This window comes from Poromitra crassiceps, assembly GCF_964638095.1.
Source record: "Poromitra crassiceps genome assembly, chromosome: 17".
In the NCBI taxonomy this organism is placed as follows: domain Eukaryota; kingdom Metazoa; phylum Chordata; class Actinopteri; order Beryciformes; family Melamphaidae; genus Poromitra; species Poromitra crassiceps.
Window position 1 is genome coordinate 19,070,663 of NC_139635.1, and position 17,076 is coordinate 19,087,738.

Consider the following 17,076-nt stretch of genomic DNA (forward strand, 5'->3'; position numbering starts at 1 on the left):
CTTGACATGAACAAGTTTGAGAACCACTGGTTTAGATTACATTCAGTTGAGTGATCTTGTTTTTGTACTAATTAGCCGGTAATCATTAAGGGTTTTACAGTTATGAGCATTACCTTAAGATAGTTCATCAAATCTAAAATAATCATAGGCAATATTTTTGCATTTATGAGCAGAAAAAACTACAACAGCAACTCACCATTCAATATTTGGAGAATAATTTCTAACAACATTTTCAGTTAAGTTCATTTTAATATTTGGTGTTTATTTCCAACCACACTCAAAATTGAATGTGCTCAAGTTGCACTAATTTCACATCGCAACACCGAGCACATGCTGCCACCTAGTGACTCAAGTGAGTAACACTGGCACTTTCTGACAGCAGTTTACAAAGTGTTGAATCACAATCAAGAAAGACAAAGCCACAAAGTGGGACAGCAGCAAAAACATGCTTATAGAAATGTTTTGATAAAAACACAAAGTGGAACAATAGTGGAAAGAGAGTAATGTCCAGAAGACCGCTCTCCTCAAGGATATGAAAATTAATACAACCATTAACTGAAGAAAGACAAAATCAAGGTAATAGGTCACAATCATTAATTTAATAAATTATCATGTATTATTTATTTAATCACTCCAACAGCTTCATATACTCGCATCACACATTGTTTGCTCCCTCTTGAAACGAGAATAATTACAAGACAAGAACTCGTCTCATGTTCAAATCAAGGTGACCCGTTCCATCAGACAGGAAGGACACGTCATGACATTTTGATACAAAAACATAATCAAAAATATACTTTTGCCCCCACATTTCAGTGTGACTTTCAAGCCATCCAGGCACAAACATTATACAAAAAGTGAGGTATATGCAGGAATCCTGAAGTTAAATTCAACACCTTTTAAGACTTTCTCAAGGCCTCAATGGCACTTTCGTCACGATAGGGGTGTAAAGCACAAGTTTCATCACACTACCATATTATATAGATTCTTTGGACGACGATACGATATTTGCTGATATCACAAAGTCTGCCACGATACGATATCGATTCAATTCAGGGGTCTGCGATCGATATGGGACGATATCATATGCCCATTTAACACAATCAGCACAAGAGGGACAAAATGTAATCCATCATCAAATGGCGATTAAAGTCGAGCTGAACCCGTGCGTCACGTGCGTCTGAGTCCGTTTCAGACTGAAAACATAATTTGTCTGACGAAACAAACTTGATGACAAGTTGAGAGGCGGGTCATAGTATCATGTCGATGATTTGATTTGACAATTCTGTCGACTGGCTTTGGCATTGGTCAATCATGGCGTGTTCCACCCCCAAATGGAGTGGGATTCAGCGTGTTGTCATGCTACGCGAGTGGGATCCGCGGAGTACCAGGCAGCCAGCTGCTTCGTGCGGAGCGAGCGGACAATCCGATGCATGGGTGCTGCCCGCCCGCCCGGAATCTCCGAGGGGCGACCCCTGACAACCACGCTCTCAAGCGCGCACCATTTACGCTATTTCTGTAAATACGATATTCCTGGAATGCGCGTTTTAACGAGCCAGTTACATTTCTTTGCATTCTTAGAGATGAGAGTTTTTGTTTTTTGTTCATGTTTCATACAATTGGCCAAGTTAGTAGTTAGTTTATGGGATAGGAATTCTGCCAGATGACAGGCACTAGGCGCCATTTTCTACTTCATTTGGAAGAGAAAATTATCCTGAAATGAAGATTTGATTGACAGCTGCATGTCGTGATATGATTGGTTGAAATGGGGTAGAAATTTGATAGTACTAGGTGACGTCAGCAAACTGTAGATTACTGTTATCAATGAAATCTTGAAAAATGAACTTTTGATGTGAAAAACTACAGGAATTAGATTTTTGTGATTTTTTTTGGCATACATTATTAAATAGGTGCACTGCATACCCAGGTATTTGAACTAAAAGAAAAGAAAAGTAATTTTTGGGTTCAGCTCGACTTTAAGACTTTTTAAGGGCTTTAAGTTCCCCCGTAAATTGATCGATCAACTTCTAATACTTTTCAAGACCCTGCGGATACCTTGAAGATATCCCGGTCATCTTCTGGTATTCCTGCTCGAATTGAGTCCATTTCATCTGCATCTCTGTGGCGCTTCAGACAGCTTCACGCGTTACTCTTCCATTTGTTGAGTTGTGAGGAGTCCACTGGAGGGAAAAACATTTCAGGCATTTAGCTGACACAATAAGCCCAACTTCACGGTCCATGAACATTTGAAGTCAGTGATACTCAACCCGAGGCTCTAGTCTAGAACCACATGCAGCTCCTTTTTATGGATAGTTTTGGCTCTTTTAAGTCCTACTTAAAATAAATACATAAATAAAAATCTACAAAAATAAAGAGAGGAAAGGGACTTTTTTGGATTGTGGCTCATGCAAAAAAAATGTTTTTGTCAATGTGGCTCCTGAGTATGGCAAGGTTTAACCCATTAAGACCTAAGGCAGCCTCTAGAAAAGCATTCTAAAACCTAAGGCAATAGAGAGCCGCAGGGATGACATATTTTTGTAGGCTGAATGCGGAAGTCCCGAACTTCCTGGTTCAACACTGTTTCTGTCTATGGGATTTTTGAATGGGTTTTTGGCGCGATGCTTCAAATAAGGTCTCTGGGCAACGCAAGTTTAATCAAACGCGAACCAAGGTTCAGCGGGATAATCTTCACACATGAGGACCACTTTCATGAGTTTTGAAGCGTAAATGCGAGCCCTAGAAGTAAAATGCTCCAGCTAAGCTAATCCAGAACTACACACTGTCGCATAGGCTTCCACGTCACGTCAGCACTCAACCTGGACTGTTGTTGATGTGCACTGATTACCCCGGGCTGAACCAGGTGAGGGAAAGAGAATTTCCGTGTTCGCCCTTTGAAGTGGTGACGTTATTTAAGCAATATCACACGAGAGGGAGTGCATTGTTGGCTAATATTGGCACTGCTGTGATTCGGTCGCAGGCACGAGGCCGCAGGCCGAGTGCCGTAGATAATCACAGCAGTGCCAATATTAGACAACAATGCACGACCTCGAGTGTGATATTGCTTTTATACAACAGTTCTATTAAACAAAGCTGATTAAAAAAATGACAAAAAGCTGAGAAAATAGATGATTTCTGTATTTATTCCTCCGCCAACAAAAATAGTCCCCTCAGCTTTCTGCTTTGCTGAAAATGTAGCCTAATCAGCCTAATTAACTGCAGGCTGTCTACTTTACTACTGTCTACTCTACAGCTGTGAAGCGTTTTGTTGATTAGGGCAGCTGTGAAGCGGAGTGATCTACACACAGTGAAGCGCCAGTGCATTATCGTGAAATATAGGCACTCGTAGGATCCCTCTTGTCCAATCAAATTGCTCGGCCGGAACTACCTGTTGTATAATGACGTATATATTCCCATCGACTCAAAAGTGTAGTCTCATTTAGCCGTTTGCTAGCTAGCCGTCCTTTTAACGGCACATAAAAGCTTCAAAACTCATAAAAGTGGTCTTCATGTGTGAAGATGATGTTACTACCATCTGGTTCGCGTTTGATTAAGCCAGCGTTGCCCAGAGAGCTTATTAGAAGCATCGCGCCAAAAACCCATTCAAAACTCCCATAGGCGAAAACTGTGTTGAACCAGGGCTGTTAGCATCGATGATTTCCGGACTCGTTACTGCGGCTCTCTATGTGTCCATATAGCTTCTTTTCCTAAGCCCCAGTGTCTTTTTTCAGTTGTTTCCAATGAGGAGAGAGTGTAGAGGGAGTGCGCTGCACCCAGCGTCTAATTTCAGAGCGCTCCGACTGTTTTGTGCGCCGGCTGCCAGCTGAAAATATTTTTACTTTTCAGAAAGACGCTGGTGTCGGCTGGTTTTCAGGCAACTACGGTAATCATATGGAGAAACTATCACAGCAGAGACAGAAAGGCTCAATTGTGGGAGCAGATTGGCTAGACGACAGTTAATATAAATATATATAATAATAATAATAATAATATAAAATATATACGGTAATATAATATATAATATAAAACGAAATAAAAAATCCGAAAGATCTTCACTTGCTCTCTTGCTGTGTGAGCAAGACGTACCGAGGCTGATCTTGCCTTCTCTCTCCAGCTTCTTCAGGTGATGGACCAGGTTCACCTCCGCTGCCTTGTGCAGGTCTTCAGGAGTCTCCTGCAACGGAAGGCTGTCTCAGTCTAGATCGGCTTTGAGATGCACCCACGAGACTGGCTGCAGGAAAACTGGAAGATCGCCGCACACAACATAATGCATTCAGCTAAGTAAAGGAACGTGCTTTCATTGAGTGCAGAAAAAGAATAATAAAAAATAATAGCTTGAGTAGAGATGTAGAAGTCATGTGCTTGTAAACACTGTTGTACCAGCAACGCGTGCACGGTAGGAGGGCTCAGCTGCAGTCACCGAAGAAAATGTCACGGAATCAAATAATGTAACGTTGCTCGGGGAAATGCATTTTCACTGCTTTGAAGCTCTCTTCGTGTTACCAAGTGATCTCCGGTTTATTCCACTAGAGAGGATAATAGAGACCCGCAGGGATGACGTATTTTTGTAGTCAGAAGGCAGAAGTCCCGGACTTCCTGGTTCGTCACTGTTTCTGTCTATGGGATTTTTGAATGGGTTTTTGCCGCGATGCTTCAAATAAGGTCTCTGGGCAATGCAAGTTTAATCAAACGCGAACCAGTGTTCAGCCGGATAATCTTCACACATGAGGACCACTTTCATGAGTTTTGAAGCGTAAATGCGAGCCCTAGAAGTAAAAAGTTTGTGCTATGCTAATCCAGAACTACACACAGTGTCGCATAGGCTTCCACGTCACCTTACCACTCAACCTGGAGTGTTGTTGATGTGTGCGCTGCTGTGCACTGATTACCCCGGGCTGAACCAGGTGAGGGAAAGAGAATTTCCGTGTTCGTCCTTTGAAGTGATGACGTTATTGACGTATAATATCCCCGTCGACTCAACAGTGTAGTCTCATTTAGCCGTTTGCTAGCTAGCCGCCATTTTAACGGCACGTAAAAGCTTAAACACTCATAAAAGTGGTCCTCATGTGTGAAGATGATTAAACACTCGTTCGCGTTTGATGAAGCCTGCGTTGCCCAGAGACCTTATTTGAAGCATCGCGCCAAAAACCCATTCAAAAATAACATAGGCGAAAACAGTGAAGAACCAGGAGTGTTAGCATAGATGATTTCCGGATTCGTTCCCGCGGCTCTCTATAAGAGTACCGCAGGGATGACGTATTTTTGTAGGCTTAAGCAGAAATGGCCGCCATGTTGGTTCGTGGGGGGGAAAAGTCTATGGCGTTTTGGAGTGGGGATTTCAGGATGCATCAAATACGTTCTGTGGTTAACAAAAGCTAATGGGAGTGATACATTTGGGTTCAGCAGGGTCACCTTCTTCTTTTGAAGCGTTTTCTAAAAATCACGTTAACAAAACAAAAACAAAAAGACATTTACATTCCAAAGGTCATAAAAGTTATTCACCTTTGTGAAGATGATCCTGCTGAACCCATAAACTTTTGTTAACCACAGACCTTATTTTATGCATTTAAGCGAAATCCTCATTCTAAAACCCCAATTCCCTTTTCCCCTGAACGAACCCAAGAGCTACTTCCTGACTCATCCCTGCGGTGCTCTATCATCATCATTTCCAGGAGGGGCGTGTCCTTGATAAGCTGTAAGGGGCGTGTCCTTGATACGCTGTAAGGGGCGTGTCCTTGATAAGCTGTAAGGGGCGTGTCCTTGATAAGCTGTAAGGGGCGTCGGTTTGTTAGCGGCTGTAACCGGCGCCGTTCGAGCGACTACCTTGCAGTTACAGTAGAAATCCCATTCCCCAGACGACTGGTAGGTGGAGATCTCCAATTGTAATGTCTGACATCGTGAGATGAATCAATCTGGGGTATCAGAAACTGTATTGGTATATAAAAAGAATAGCATCCAAGAATAGCATCAGTGGTAGTTATATGAGTAGCAGCAGTATTAGCAGTATAGCATTAGCAGCAGAATTAACACTCGTAGCAGCTGTGGTCGGCAGTCTTCCCCCTGTCCTTTCCTGCCTCAGGCTGCCTGTGTTTTGGAGGAGTGGAGGTTTTGTTCCGACCTTGTAGACGATCTTGACGAGCTCCATGGAGGAGAAACTTCTTCCTGCGTCGGCCTGGATGGCAGACAGGATGTGCTGCTCTCTCTGCTTCCTGTGGCTGATGTACTCTCTGATCTTAGAGCCGGCCTCCAGCACCACCGGCCCGTGACCTGCCACAGGGAGACTGTATTTTAGGTAGGGATGGGCATCGAATTTCGAATTTTCGAATAATCGTTGTTATTATCAAGGTCTACTTTTATTATTGAAAGTCGAAATTCGGAAAAAAAAAAAAAAAAAATTGGTGAGTGAAATGTTGCATTGTCTCCCCTGATTCTAAGTATAGTCGAATCGCTTGGTTTGAGCAAGTAAAACAATTTTTATGAGCATTTTAAGCAAGGTTTATGGAAAAATGAATGGCGGATGAAATCCCATGAAGAGGGAGAGGGGGTGACTTTGGCACCCCTTTGGCACTCAGACCTGAGCCTACTAAATATTTAATGAACCACTCATGATTGTCAAAACTGTTTTTTATTTTCGAAAATGTCAATGTCATGTAACATGTTCTTTACTTCAGTGGTGCAATGCTTGTTTGAGCTACAAATCCACAGCAGAAGCTTTTTCTATTAATTAATAAAGCCTTAGACTTAGAATCAGGGGAGACAATGCAACATTTCACTCAACACAAAAAAAAAAACATTTTTTTTTTTTTTTTACGTTTTTTTACGTTTTTTTTTCGAATTTCGATTAAAAGTCGACTTTGGCCAGCGAATTTCGAAGTGTTTTTGCTAGAAATGCCCATCCCTAATTTTAGGGCTGCAACTAACGATTATTTTCATTGACAATTAATCTGTTGATTATTTTCTCGATTAATCATTTACTTCTTTGGTCTATTCACCTTATTCTTGGTCCATATAGACCTTATTCGCTAACCCCGGATGGCACCATATTGTTGACATACCGTCCTGTGCGCACAGAGCGCTGCTGCAGCTGACAACTAGTAACGGCCTTATTGTCGTTTCTGTTCCATTACAAAATAGCGATGGTGATGGCAGCGATAAAAACCCCAGAGTTGTTGTTTGTATGCTGCCGTTAATGCCTGTAATAAATAAACAAAAGAAAAAACGAGGTGAACAGACTTTGCTGTGAGGAGCTGTCAGAAAGTTTCACCTGTCTCTCCTAACTATCCACACACCTCTCCTGTGCTGCTGACGTATCCTCCGTCTCGCTCCCTTCACGTCTGTGGACGGTAGAGATAGAAACAAACCACGGGGACTTTATTGCTGTCATTACTACAGCCATGCCTAACGCAGGTCACCATCCGAACACAATTGGAACGATACAGGTAACGCTAACAGCGGCTAGCTTCCTATAAACACTGCTCGACATAGGCTGTCACTTGAGAACTGCAGCGCTATGTCGACAATATGGCGGCGGTGGGCGTGCCAGTATGTGAGTGACATCAATCGAATAAGGTCTATACTTGCCAAAACTGTTTTCAAGCTAAAAAATAAACTGTTTTAAAGTTTTAATATTTTTCCAGGTGAGAACGTAACATTCCAAATATGTGACCGGTTTATCAGAATAACGCCTATTGGGAAATATTTAACGAGCAGCGAGGACTGAGTACTCCAGCGAACGCTGGCTGTGCTGACCGGTCGGACTAGCTAGTATCTGTCAAACCCTACTGTAGGCTTACTGACAGTGAGAAAACATTGTCGACGTGCTTTTGTACGTTAAATGCCGACCGGGTAACAGCCATCGGCTCCTCGCAGCAGTAACGCTATGAACATGTCACTGAAGTTTGCCGCATTATAGCTTCTGAATGTTGACAAATTTCATTCATATAGTGACGTTTTGTTTTGAAATTGGCCGCCAACTAGCGCTGAACCGGAAAAACAAATACAATTGCGTCTAACGAAGAGAGAAAAAGTGGGCGTGGTGAATAAGGTGAATAAGAGGTTCCCAAACTTTTCAGAGCAAGTACCACATCCATCAAACCAAATAATTTCCCAAGTACCACTTCCCACTGTGGTTACCAACTTGTTTTCCTCCATTAAAAAAAAAAAAAAAAAAATCACTGATTTAACCATACAATAAGCATCAGAAAGGCTAAATACTAATAGGCTACCATTGTGAGCCGGATCGCAAATGACCAACACATAAACATCTTATTTGCCGATAGGCTGATGGCAGTCCGCAAGGCTCTTGAGTACCACCAGGTGGAGCTTCGCGGACCCCCGGTGGTCCCCGGACTACAGTTTGGGAATCACTGAGTCTATAAAATGTCAGAAAATGGTGAAAAGAAGGCTCACCGAAAAACGAATCAATGTCAGTGTACATGTACTGTACGCAATAATTTGACCATCTTCAGCGCCGTTTACTTTGCCGTTAGCTGTCTTAATCCAGTTGATTTCAGAATAGTGCAGTCCATGTAAACGTAGTCTACAGACGGACAGAATCGTGTGCACCACACCATGGTAGAGAGACATCAAATTAAAGTGTAAAACCTCTTGGTACGTCACCTGGTATAGCACGTACCACAAAGGCTTAGTCCTTCGCGCGGGCCGACCCGGGTTCGAATCCGACCCGTAGTCCTTTGCCGCATGTCATCCCCTCTCTCTCCCCACCTTTCCTGTCTGCCCCACCGTCCTATCTATAAAAGGCAAAATGCCTAAAACAATAAAAAAGTAAAACCTTTCAGCTGTGTAAGTATGCCATTTCAATATCGCTTACTCCAACCGCAAGGGAACCTCCCACGCAGCAAGGGAACCTCCCACGCAGCAAGGGAACCTCCCACGCTTACCCCGCTAGCCGGACGCTTCTCGCTCATACTGAACATTAGCGCCCGGCGAACGTCAACGCATTTCCCATCAAACAATCGTGCCGCTCTCACGTCTAGGTATAAAAACCAACCCTTACCTGAGCCAAACACGTGAAGTGAAGACGCTATCCGATGGCCAACATCCTCTTCTTTTAAATACATATAGTTACTTCTTCCAAATTGTTGCATAAAATCCACTTTTCTGTCTTTGAAAAACCGAAAATGTAGGTGCAATACCATTCCGGAAGTGTGGGGGGGCATTAGTGAGTATACAGTGAGTAAACAGTGAGTCGTTGTTCCGGGTTGCTCCAGATCAACGATTTTCGGTTTTTCAAAGACAGAAAAGTGGATTTTATGCAACAATTTGGAAGAGGCACCTATATGTATTTAAAAGAAGAGGATGTTGGGCATCGGATAGCGTCTTCACTTCACGTGTTTGGCTCAGGCAAGTGTTGTTTTTTATACGTGAGAGCGGCACGATTGTTTGATGGGAAATGCGTTGACGTTCGCCGGGCGCTAATGCTCAGTATGAGCGAGAAGCGCCCGGCTAGCGGGGTAACTCCCACGCACGCTCTTTCGGTATAAAAAACAACCACAAGCCCTATTTAAAGGCAGGACAGAGGGTGCAGAGTGACCTGGGTAGATGAGGTCAGTGGTGTAGTCCAGGAGGAGGTGCAGGGACCTCATGTATTCGTACAGGTCCTCGAACACGGCCGTGCCCTCGCCCAGGATGCAGTCTCCAGAGAACACCGCCCGCTCCTCCTCCAGAAGCAGGGCCATGTGGTCGTCCGTGTGGCCCGGTGTAAACAGCACCCTGAAACACACAGCGCGCACACACACGTTTTCTCTTTCTTTCTTTTTTGTCAGGCTCATTTTTTGTGTTTGTTGTTGTAATACTCATTTCGGCCACAGGAGTGCACCAGTACCCCATGTTCGAAATAGGACTACAAGGATTCAAGGGACAGTAATGTTACATCACTTGCTAACACACAATATTATTTATTTATCTACCTTGTGTTTAGAGTGCATGGAGAATTTAAAACTCACCAGAAGAAAACATGACTGCAAAGGGGCCAATACCCCAGCTGCCTGGCCTCGCCCGCAGCCGCGTGGCCTCGCCTGCTCTATTGGCATGCGCAGATATTGCCCACTTGCTCCTTTTTATATAAGGAAGGATGGGCGCAGTTATGAAAATCGCCTGAGAGACAGATCCCGCCCACCCACCTAGACGTGCTACTGTGCGCCAATCGGCTCATACTACATCACAGTGGCTCGAGTGACATCACTGATGACATCACAACTGCCTGAGTGACATCAGAGTTGCGCAATCACAGTTGCTCGAATGACATCACTGATGACATCACAGTTGCTCGAGTGACATCACTGATGACATCACTTCCGTCACAAATCGTGACTGACACCACCACAGACACCTTCTTCTAATAGCTTTCCGCGGCACATTGCTGTATCTCACAGTTGGGGATCCAGCACAGACACCACCACCACCATAGGCACCAAGTGGGCTTGATTCCTAGGGTGGAGACTCTGGAGATGATGCGCCATGGCTGCAGTTATGGGAATCGCCTGCTCCGATTTTGGCTCCCTCTGTCTGGATGTTTGTGTACTGAGCTGACCTGAGCGTGGCGCCCTCTGTTAGGGATGCACCGATCCACTTTTTTCACTTCCGATCCGATTCCGATACCTGAATTTGGATATCTGCCGATACCGATATTATGCCGATACCAATATTTTTCTTGAATATACAGTATAGGCAAAGATTTGGCCAATTAAAGTTTTTTTTTTAAATATACCTTGCAAAAAGCAGACAAAATTAAGAAAATATACAAGGCAAAGAAGGATACTATTATACATTATTACACAAATTACGGCCAGCTGTGTGCTGGAATTGAAAAAAAAAAAAAAAAAAAAAATCCAATTCCGAGCCGATCCGATCCGTGAATTAGTGCCATATCGGCACCCGATACCGATATTGGATCGGATCGGCCCCATCCCTACCCTCTGTCTGGATGTTTGTGTACTGAGCTGACCTGAGCGTGGCTCCCTCTGTCTGGATGACGTCTCCGTCTGTTAGATAAGTGTAGCTCTTGTCTCCCATCGTCTCCTCTGTCCGGCCGGGGCGAGGCAGCTTGCTGACTTGGACCTGGGAACCTGCAGGAGGGAAAACACACACACACACACACACACAAAACTGTGATACAAAAAAAAAAGTTATGCCAATAGTGCTACCATTTTTACCAAATGTGCAAATTAACGAAAATAAATCAACGACAACCAAAAACCAGAGTCTACAATAGAAGTTTCAAGAACCCGTGGGTTGGAAAACACAATAACCACAAAAACATTAAATGAATCCAAATAAGAAAGCCACTAAAACTGTATTTTGGAGATCACTGTTGCTGATGGAGACAGTTGAAAGATAAATAAATACATGATAATGATGTGAGGGGAAAACATACAGTTACTGTATCAATGCACCAAAGATGGAGACGCATAAAACTAAAAACTCAAACTAAAAGGGATTGTGGGAGTTGTGCCCGTTTATATCATTGAAGATGTGCATTGTTTGTTCAACAGTTTCAGTACACATGTACTATATATATATACACATGTACTAATATATATAGTACATGTGTATATATATACGGTATATATATATATATATATATATACACGCATGTACTATATATATATACACACACATGTACAATATATATACGGTATATATATACACACACATGTACTATATATATATATATACATGTACTATTATATATATATATATATACACACATGTACTATATATATACACATGTACTATATATATATATATGTACTATATATATACTGTATATATATACACACATGTACTATATATATATACACACATGTACTATATATACACACATGTACTATATATATACACACACATGTACTATATATGTACTATATATATTTACACATGTACTATATATATATATACACATGTACTATATATGTACTAGCTCCTTTTTCTCTTTATTGTGACGCATAAAACAAAAAAACTTAAACTAAAAGGGATTACCACTTTAAACATACAAAACAAAGCCATGGAAACTTTCAGCCAAAATAAATACTCCCACCCCCCCCCCACCCCCCCCTTTTCACCGGTGATGTCTCTGCAGATGACCTCCACCACATCCCCCCCCCCCTCACCAGTGATGTCTCTGCAGATGTCCTCCACCACATCCCCCCCCCCCTCACCGGTGATGTCTCTGCAGATGTCCTCCACCACATCCCCCCCCCCCTCACCGGTGATGTCCCTGCAGATGTCCTCCACCACATCCCCCCCCCCCTCACCGGTGATGTCTCTGCAGATGTCCTCCACCACACCCCCCCCCCCCCCGGTGATGTCTCTGCAGATGTCCTCCACCACATCCCCCCCCCTCTCACCGGTGATGTCCTCCACCACATCCCCCCCCCTCTCACCGGTGATGTCCTCCACCACATCCTCCCCCCCCCCCCCTCCCCTCCCCTCCCCTCACCGGTGATGTCTCTGCAGATGTCCTCCACCACATCCTCCCCCCCCCCCCTCCCCTCACCGGTGATGTCTCTGCAGATGTCCTCCACCACATCCTCCCCCCCCCCCCCCCCCCCCTCCCCTCACCGGTGATGTCTCTGCAGATGTCCTCCACAACATCCTCCCCCCCCCCCTCCCCTCACCGGTGATGTCTCTGCAGATGTCCTCGACCACATCCCACCCCCCCCCTCACCGGTGATGTCTCTGCAGATGTCCTCCACCCCTCCGGTGTGGTCGTGGTGCCAGTGTGTCAGGACGATCTCCTGGATGCTGGTGTTGAACTGCTTCAGAGCCTGCTTCAGACTGCTGATGTACTCGGGCACGGCAGGCTCCCCGCTGTCTATCAGCACGCGCCTGCAAAACACACACATCTCATCCAAAGGCCTTATACCATACATGGGCAAACTACGGCCCGCGGCCCGCGGGCGCCACCTGTGTGGCCCGCGATGGAATTGCAAAAAAAAAAAAAAAAAAAAAAAAAAAAAAAAAAAAATTACACAGTGCACCTGAACGCAACATGCAAGATACCCGCTGAATAAGTGTCCAAATGTTCATGTCATTCTGGCCAATACTCCACTTCTGTTATAGCATTTCAGTCTGGAATATGGAATATCTTTCAATAATCTTTATGACTAAAAGGCTACATTGAATTAGAAATTTAAATAATTAACTCATTGGTTTTGGATTTATTTAGCTTCAAGACTGCATTTTTGTTCGTGTGACCCTCAACACAGGCTTTGATCATCCCGGGCCACTTACTGATACTTATGCTTAAATTAACCCACTCATATTCTGATTTATTTCAAGAAAAACATTTTGGCTAGTGGAAATTCTAATTGGCTGGTAACTTTAAAATTAACAGCCATATTGGCAGGTGGTCAAAAAAGTTAAAGGTGGTGACATAGGAGTGAGTGAGAAAAGGATGAAATATTGGTGGTTAAGACTGAATAATGACATCACAACTGTTAATTTAAAATGAGTTATTCCTCTAAACGTGGCTTAAAATGCACCAAATTTTTCATGCTGGCGCCGTTCGGCCCTCAGCAAAACCTGGTAGCGAGGACATTTTTTGTGGCCCTCTCTATCATCAAAGTTACCCATCCATGGGTTACGGCATGACAATATTTGTTCGGCCCCCGGCAACAATCTGGGTTTCTCATGTGGCCCCCCATGAAAAATAATTGCCCACCCCTGCCTTATACCATACATTTTATATGCATTACTACTCACTGTGTGATTCAATGCTTTTGCTGTTTCCCGCCGGTATTTAAGACTAGGGAACGATGAATGACTTTGTTAAAATAACTAAAATCTAATTATACAGCATTGTTTTTCAATTTTGAAACTATACTACAGGTATATTACTAACATAATATGAAAGTCAGTGAAACTGGAACAATGAGTACAGTTACTGATCATAATGATGACCTTTGACTTTAATGCTTTAGTTTAGAAGTAAACAGCTGAGACCGTTGAACCGATCAATCTATGGTGGACCGTTTAACAAAACTCCATACAGAGGGGCATATATCATGCATTAAAATCAAGTGCCACACAGTGACTTAACTAATAAAGTATGTAGTATGGTATCTTCTGCTAAATTCGACATATAAGTGATTCACCAAACAGCAATTTCAATCAAATCTCAACTTTTTACCTTACGGCCACTTGTCTTGTAGTCGTAACGTAGCCTACATGTGTAACGCTATTTCAATTCAATTCAAACTTTATTCCAGACACACAGGGGGTCCATAGAGTACATACATATTATCAACATCACACAACAAATTATACAGTTAAAAAATAAATAAGAGAGAAACAACATAAATAGAGGCTGACTCTCCAGTGTTTACGCAGCCTGGACGAGAACCGAAGACAGCTCTTACCAGGATTGACTATATCCTCAATAATGCTGTTCTGGGACTCATCCAGGCGAGACATGAATCCATACATAGAATGCCTTAAGAGAGCCTCACATGTGTGGATTCCACACGTCACAAACAAGTGACTGGCACTATGCCACCTAGGGACCCCAAGTAGAATCCTCAGGGCATCATTGTAGGCCACCTTAAGCCTCCGCATGCTACCTTTCTTATATGTGCACCATAAGAAAGCTGTATACATGGGAGTGCAGAAAGCTTTAAAAAGTGCACACTTGACAGGACCAGAACACATACTGAACCTGCGAAGCAACATATTAGCCTAAAGTTTGCGGCACTGTCTATAGATATCTCTATCATCATGGAGATTATCTGTGAAGATGTGGCCAAGGTACTTAATTTCCTGGCATACAGAAAGATGACTGTCAGATAGGTGAAAGGCTGGGAAGGCCAATTTCTTGTCCTCCTGGCTTCTCACTATCATGACACTACTCTTTTTTGCATTGTAAATTATGTCATGTTCATTGCCATAATTTGAGCACACTTTCAATAGTTGCTGTAGTCCTCCACTGTATGGACTCAGAATGACCAGGTCATCAGCGTACATAAGGTGATTGATGATAGAGTTACCCATAATTAGAGTTACCCCATTATTATTTAAAGTTAACATTGTATTGCGATACATGCTGACTAGTGTACTGAATGTATGCCGAATTGAAGTGTGGCTCCTACTGGTTCACAAATTAATACTACAGTTAATGTTCCAAAATGACTCAACTCCTAAATGAGATATCTAAAATAACATGACGATCAGGATAGAAACCGAGGTATCCCCCAATTATGTTCACAGAAAAACTTCAGACCAAACTCCATTCAACATTTTGGCAACACAATATCAGGCTCACCTGTTCCCAGTGCCGACCAGGTACGTGTTGGTTCCCTGCAGAGTCATCGGTCCTGGATTACAGCCTAAAACACGAACAACTCTGGAAGACAGCTGCTCTATGCGAGGAATAATGGCGCTCATGGCTGCACTCCAACACCCGACTATTATGAGCAATACAGCGAATACAAATACACAAAGAGACGGGTAAACAAACACTCCTATCGTCTGACCATGGTCTGAGTGTCTGACAGGCAGCGGCAGCAATGGCTGCCCCCACTCATACGGAAGCTGCTCACCGAAAACACAAGAGCAACTTCCTGTACCAGTTTTTCCAGAATAAAAGCATTCTTCAAATCCACAACACTCAATATGAATAGAGAAACTTAATTTTCCACCAAAAACAAACAATTAAGCAACCAATATGAATACAGAAACTTCATTTTCCACCAAAAACAAACAATTAAGCAACAAAATGCAATCTGTCTCTGCCAAGTTTTTAAAGGCCCATTCCGTTGGTTTTGGCGAGAAATAAATGTGCACAAAGTGTTTATTATTGGCACTGAGTGAATGCGCCTTGACGTCACTTAAAAATGGCGACCAGGGGCGTTTCTCTCCGACCAGCCGTTCAGAAGATACATGGAAAACCGCAGTTTCGAAGTGGATAGCATCTCCCGCCACAGCTAGAGGATGTGACGTCTCGCGCGTTCACGTCGAGCTTGCCTCTTGTCCTACGCTAACAGGAAATGGCTGAAGTAGCTTTTAACGTTACGCTCGTCGCTAGCTGCTAGCTAAAGGAAACAACAAACACAGACTCCAGAAAAAGTCCAGACTAAATAAATAAATATTTATCTAATGAAGCCCGTCTGGCCAGACAGCAGCAATGTGACCGACATCGGGGGGAAACTAGAGTCAGGACTGTGTTTTCGGTTCATGAAGGGAACTTGCTGCTTGTAGCTAGTGTAATGTGGTTTTGACCAGATAACGTTAGCTGCTTGCTAATGGATTTTCAAGATTCAAGATTTTTACTGTCACTCCGTAGTACAAGTATCTGACCACCTGGTCAGAAACTCTGCTAACATTACCGTCTTGTGTTAAGTAATGCAACCCTAACGTTACAACCGTTATGCTTATGGTCATGGAACATTATTGTTTGACTGCATTTAGCTGCGGTGGTGATTCGTTAGCTTGATGCTATACGCGGCTAACTAATAGATTTAGCTATATTTATAGAAATTACCACCAGCCCCACTAATAACGTTACTGTCTTGTGTTGATAATGAATCTAACAGTCGGAAATATGCCTAACGTTAGCCTACTGTCTGTTATGCTTACGGTACATTGTTTGACGGTAGGCTACCGTACATACAGGGGGAGCAGGCTATTTCCTGGCTTGTGCTAACATGAGTATCCACTTCCCGCAGCCAGCAGGCTCTGACTGCAGTGGGACTGCACATACTAGTAATGTTAGCTTGATGCTAATCGCGGCTAACTAATATTAATTTACATTTATAGAAATTACCACCAGCCCTACTAATAACGTTACCGTCTTGTGTGGATAATGAATTTAACAGTCCTAAATATGCCTAACGTTACTGTTATGCTTATGAAACATTGTTTGATTGTTCAGTTTGGTCAACTCCAGGCATTACCGTACATAAGGGGAGCAGGCTATTTCCTGGCTTTTGCTAACATGAGTATCGACTTGCCCGCAGCCAACGCAAGCCAAAACACGACCAAACATGCCACAATAACGTCCCCTAATTCATCCAGAATCCTTCCTGGGCATCTCGAGGCTGATCTGACCGATAAATTGTCCAG

General features: G+C 43.2%; 1 protein-coding gene across 4 annotated transcripts; it reads right to left on the reverse strand.

Annotated features, from left to right (window-relative positions):
* Nucleotides 1–645: 645 nt before the first annotated feature.
* Nucleotides 646–15,411, reverse strand: lactb2 (lactamase, beta 2). Of its 4 annotated transcripts, none has more exons than XR_014553443.1 (8): nt 15,278–15,411; nt 12,686–12,846; nt 10,964–11,084; nt 9,551–9,729; nt 6,116–6,264; nt 5,821–5,924; nt 4,084–4,171; nt 646–2,180 (listed from the first exon to the last, which is right to left on the reverse strand). XR_014553443.1 is itself a non-coding variant. In XM_083653334.1 (7 exons), the coding sequence occupies exons 1-7, from the start codon at nt 15,397–15,399 to the stop codon at nt 2,140–2,142; spliced, it is 861 nt and encodes a 286-aa protein (XP_083509460.1). In that variant the 5' UTR covers nt 15,400–15,411; the 3' UTR covers nt 646–2,139. The 4 variants fall into 4 exon arrangements, 2 of the variants coding, with proteins under 2 accessions (XP_083509460.1, XP_083509459.1); XR_014553444.1 differs by having other exon boundaries at nt 2,125–2,180; nt 4,084–4,239; XM_083653334.1 differs by lacking the exon at nt 5,821–5,924.
* Nucleotides 15,412–17,076: the final 1,665 nt, after the last annotated feature.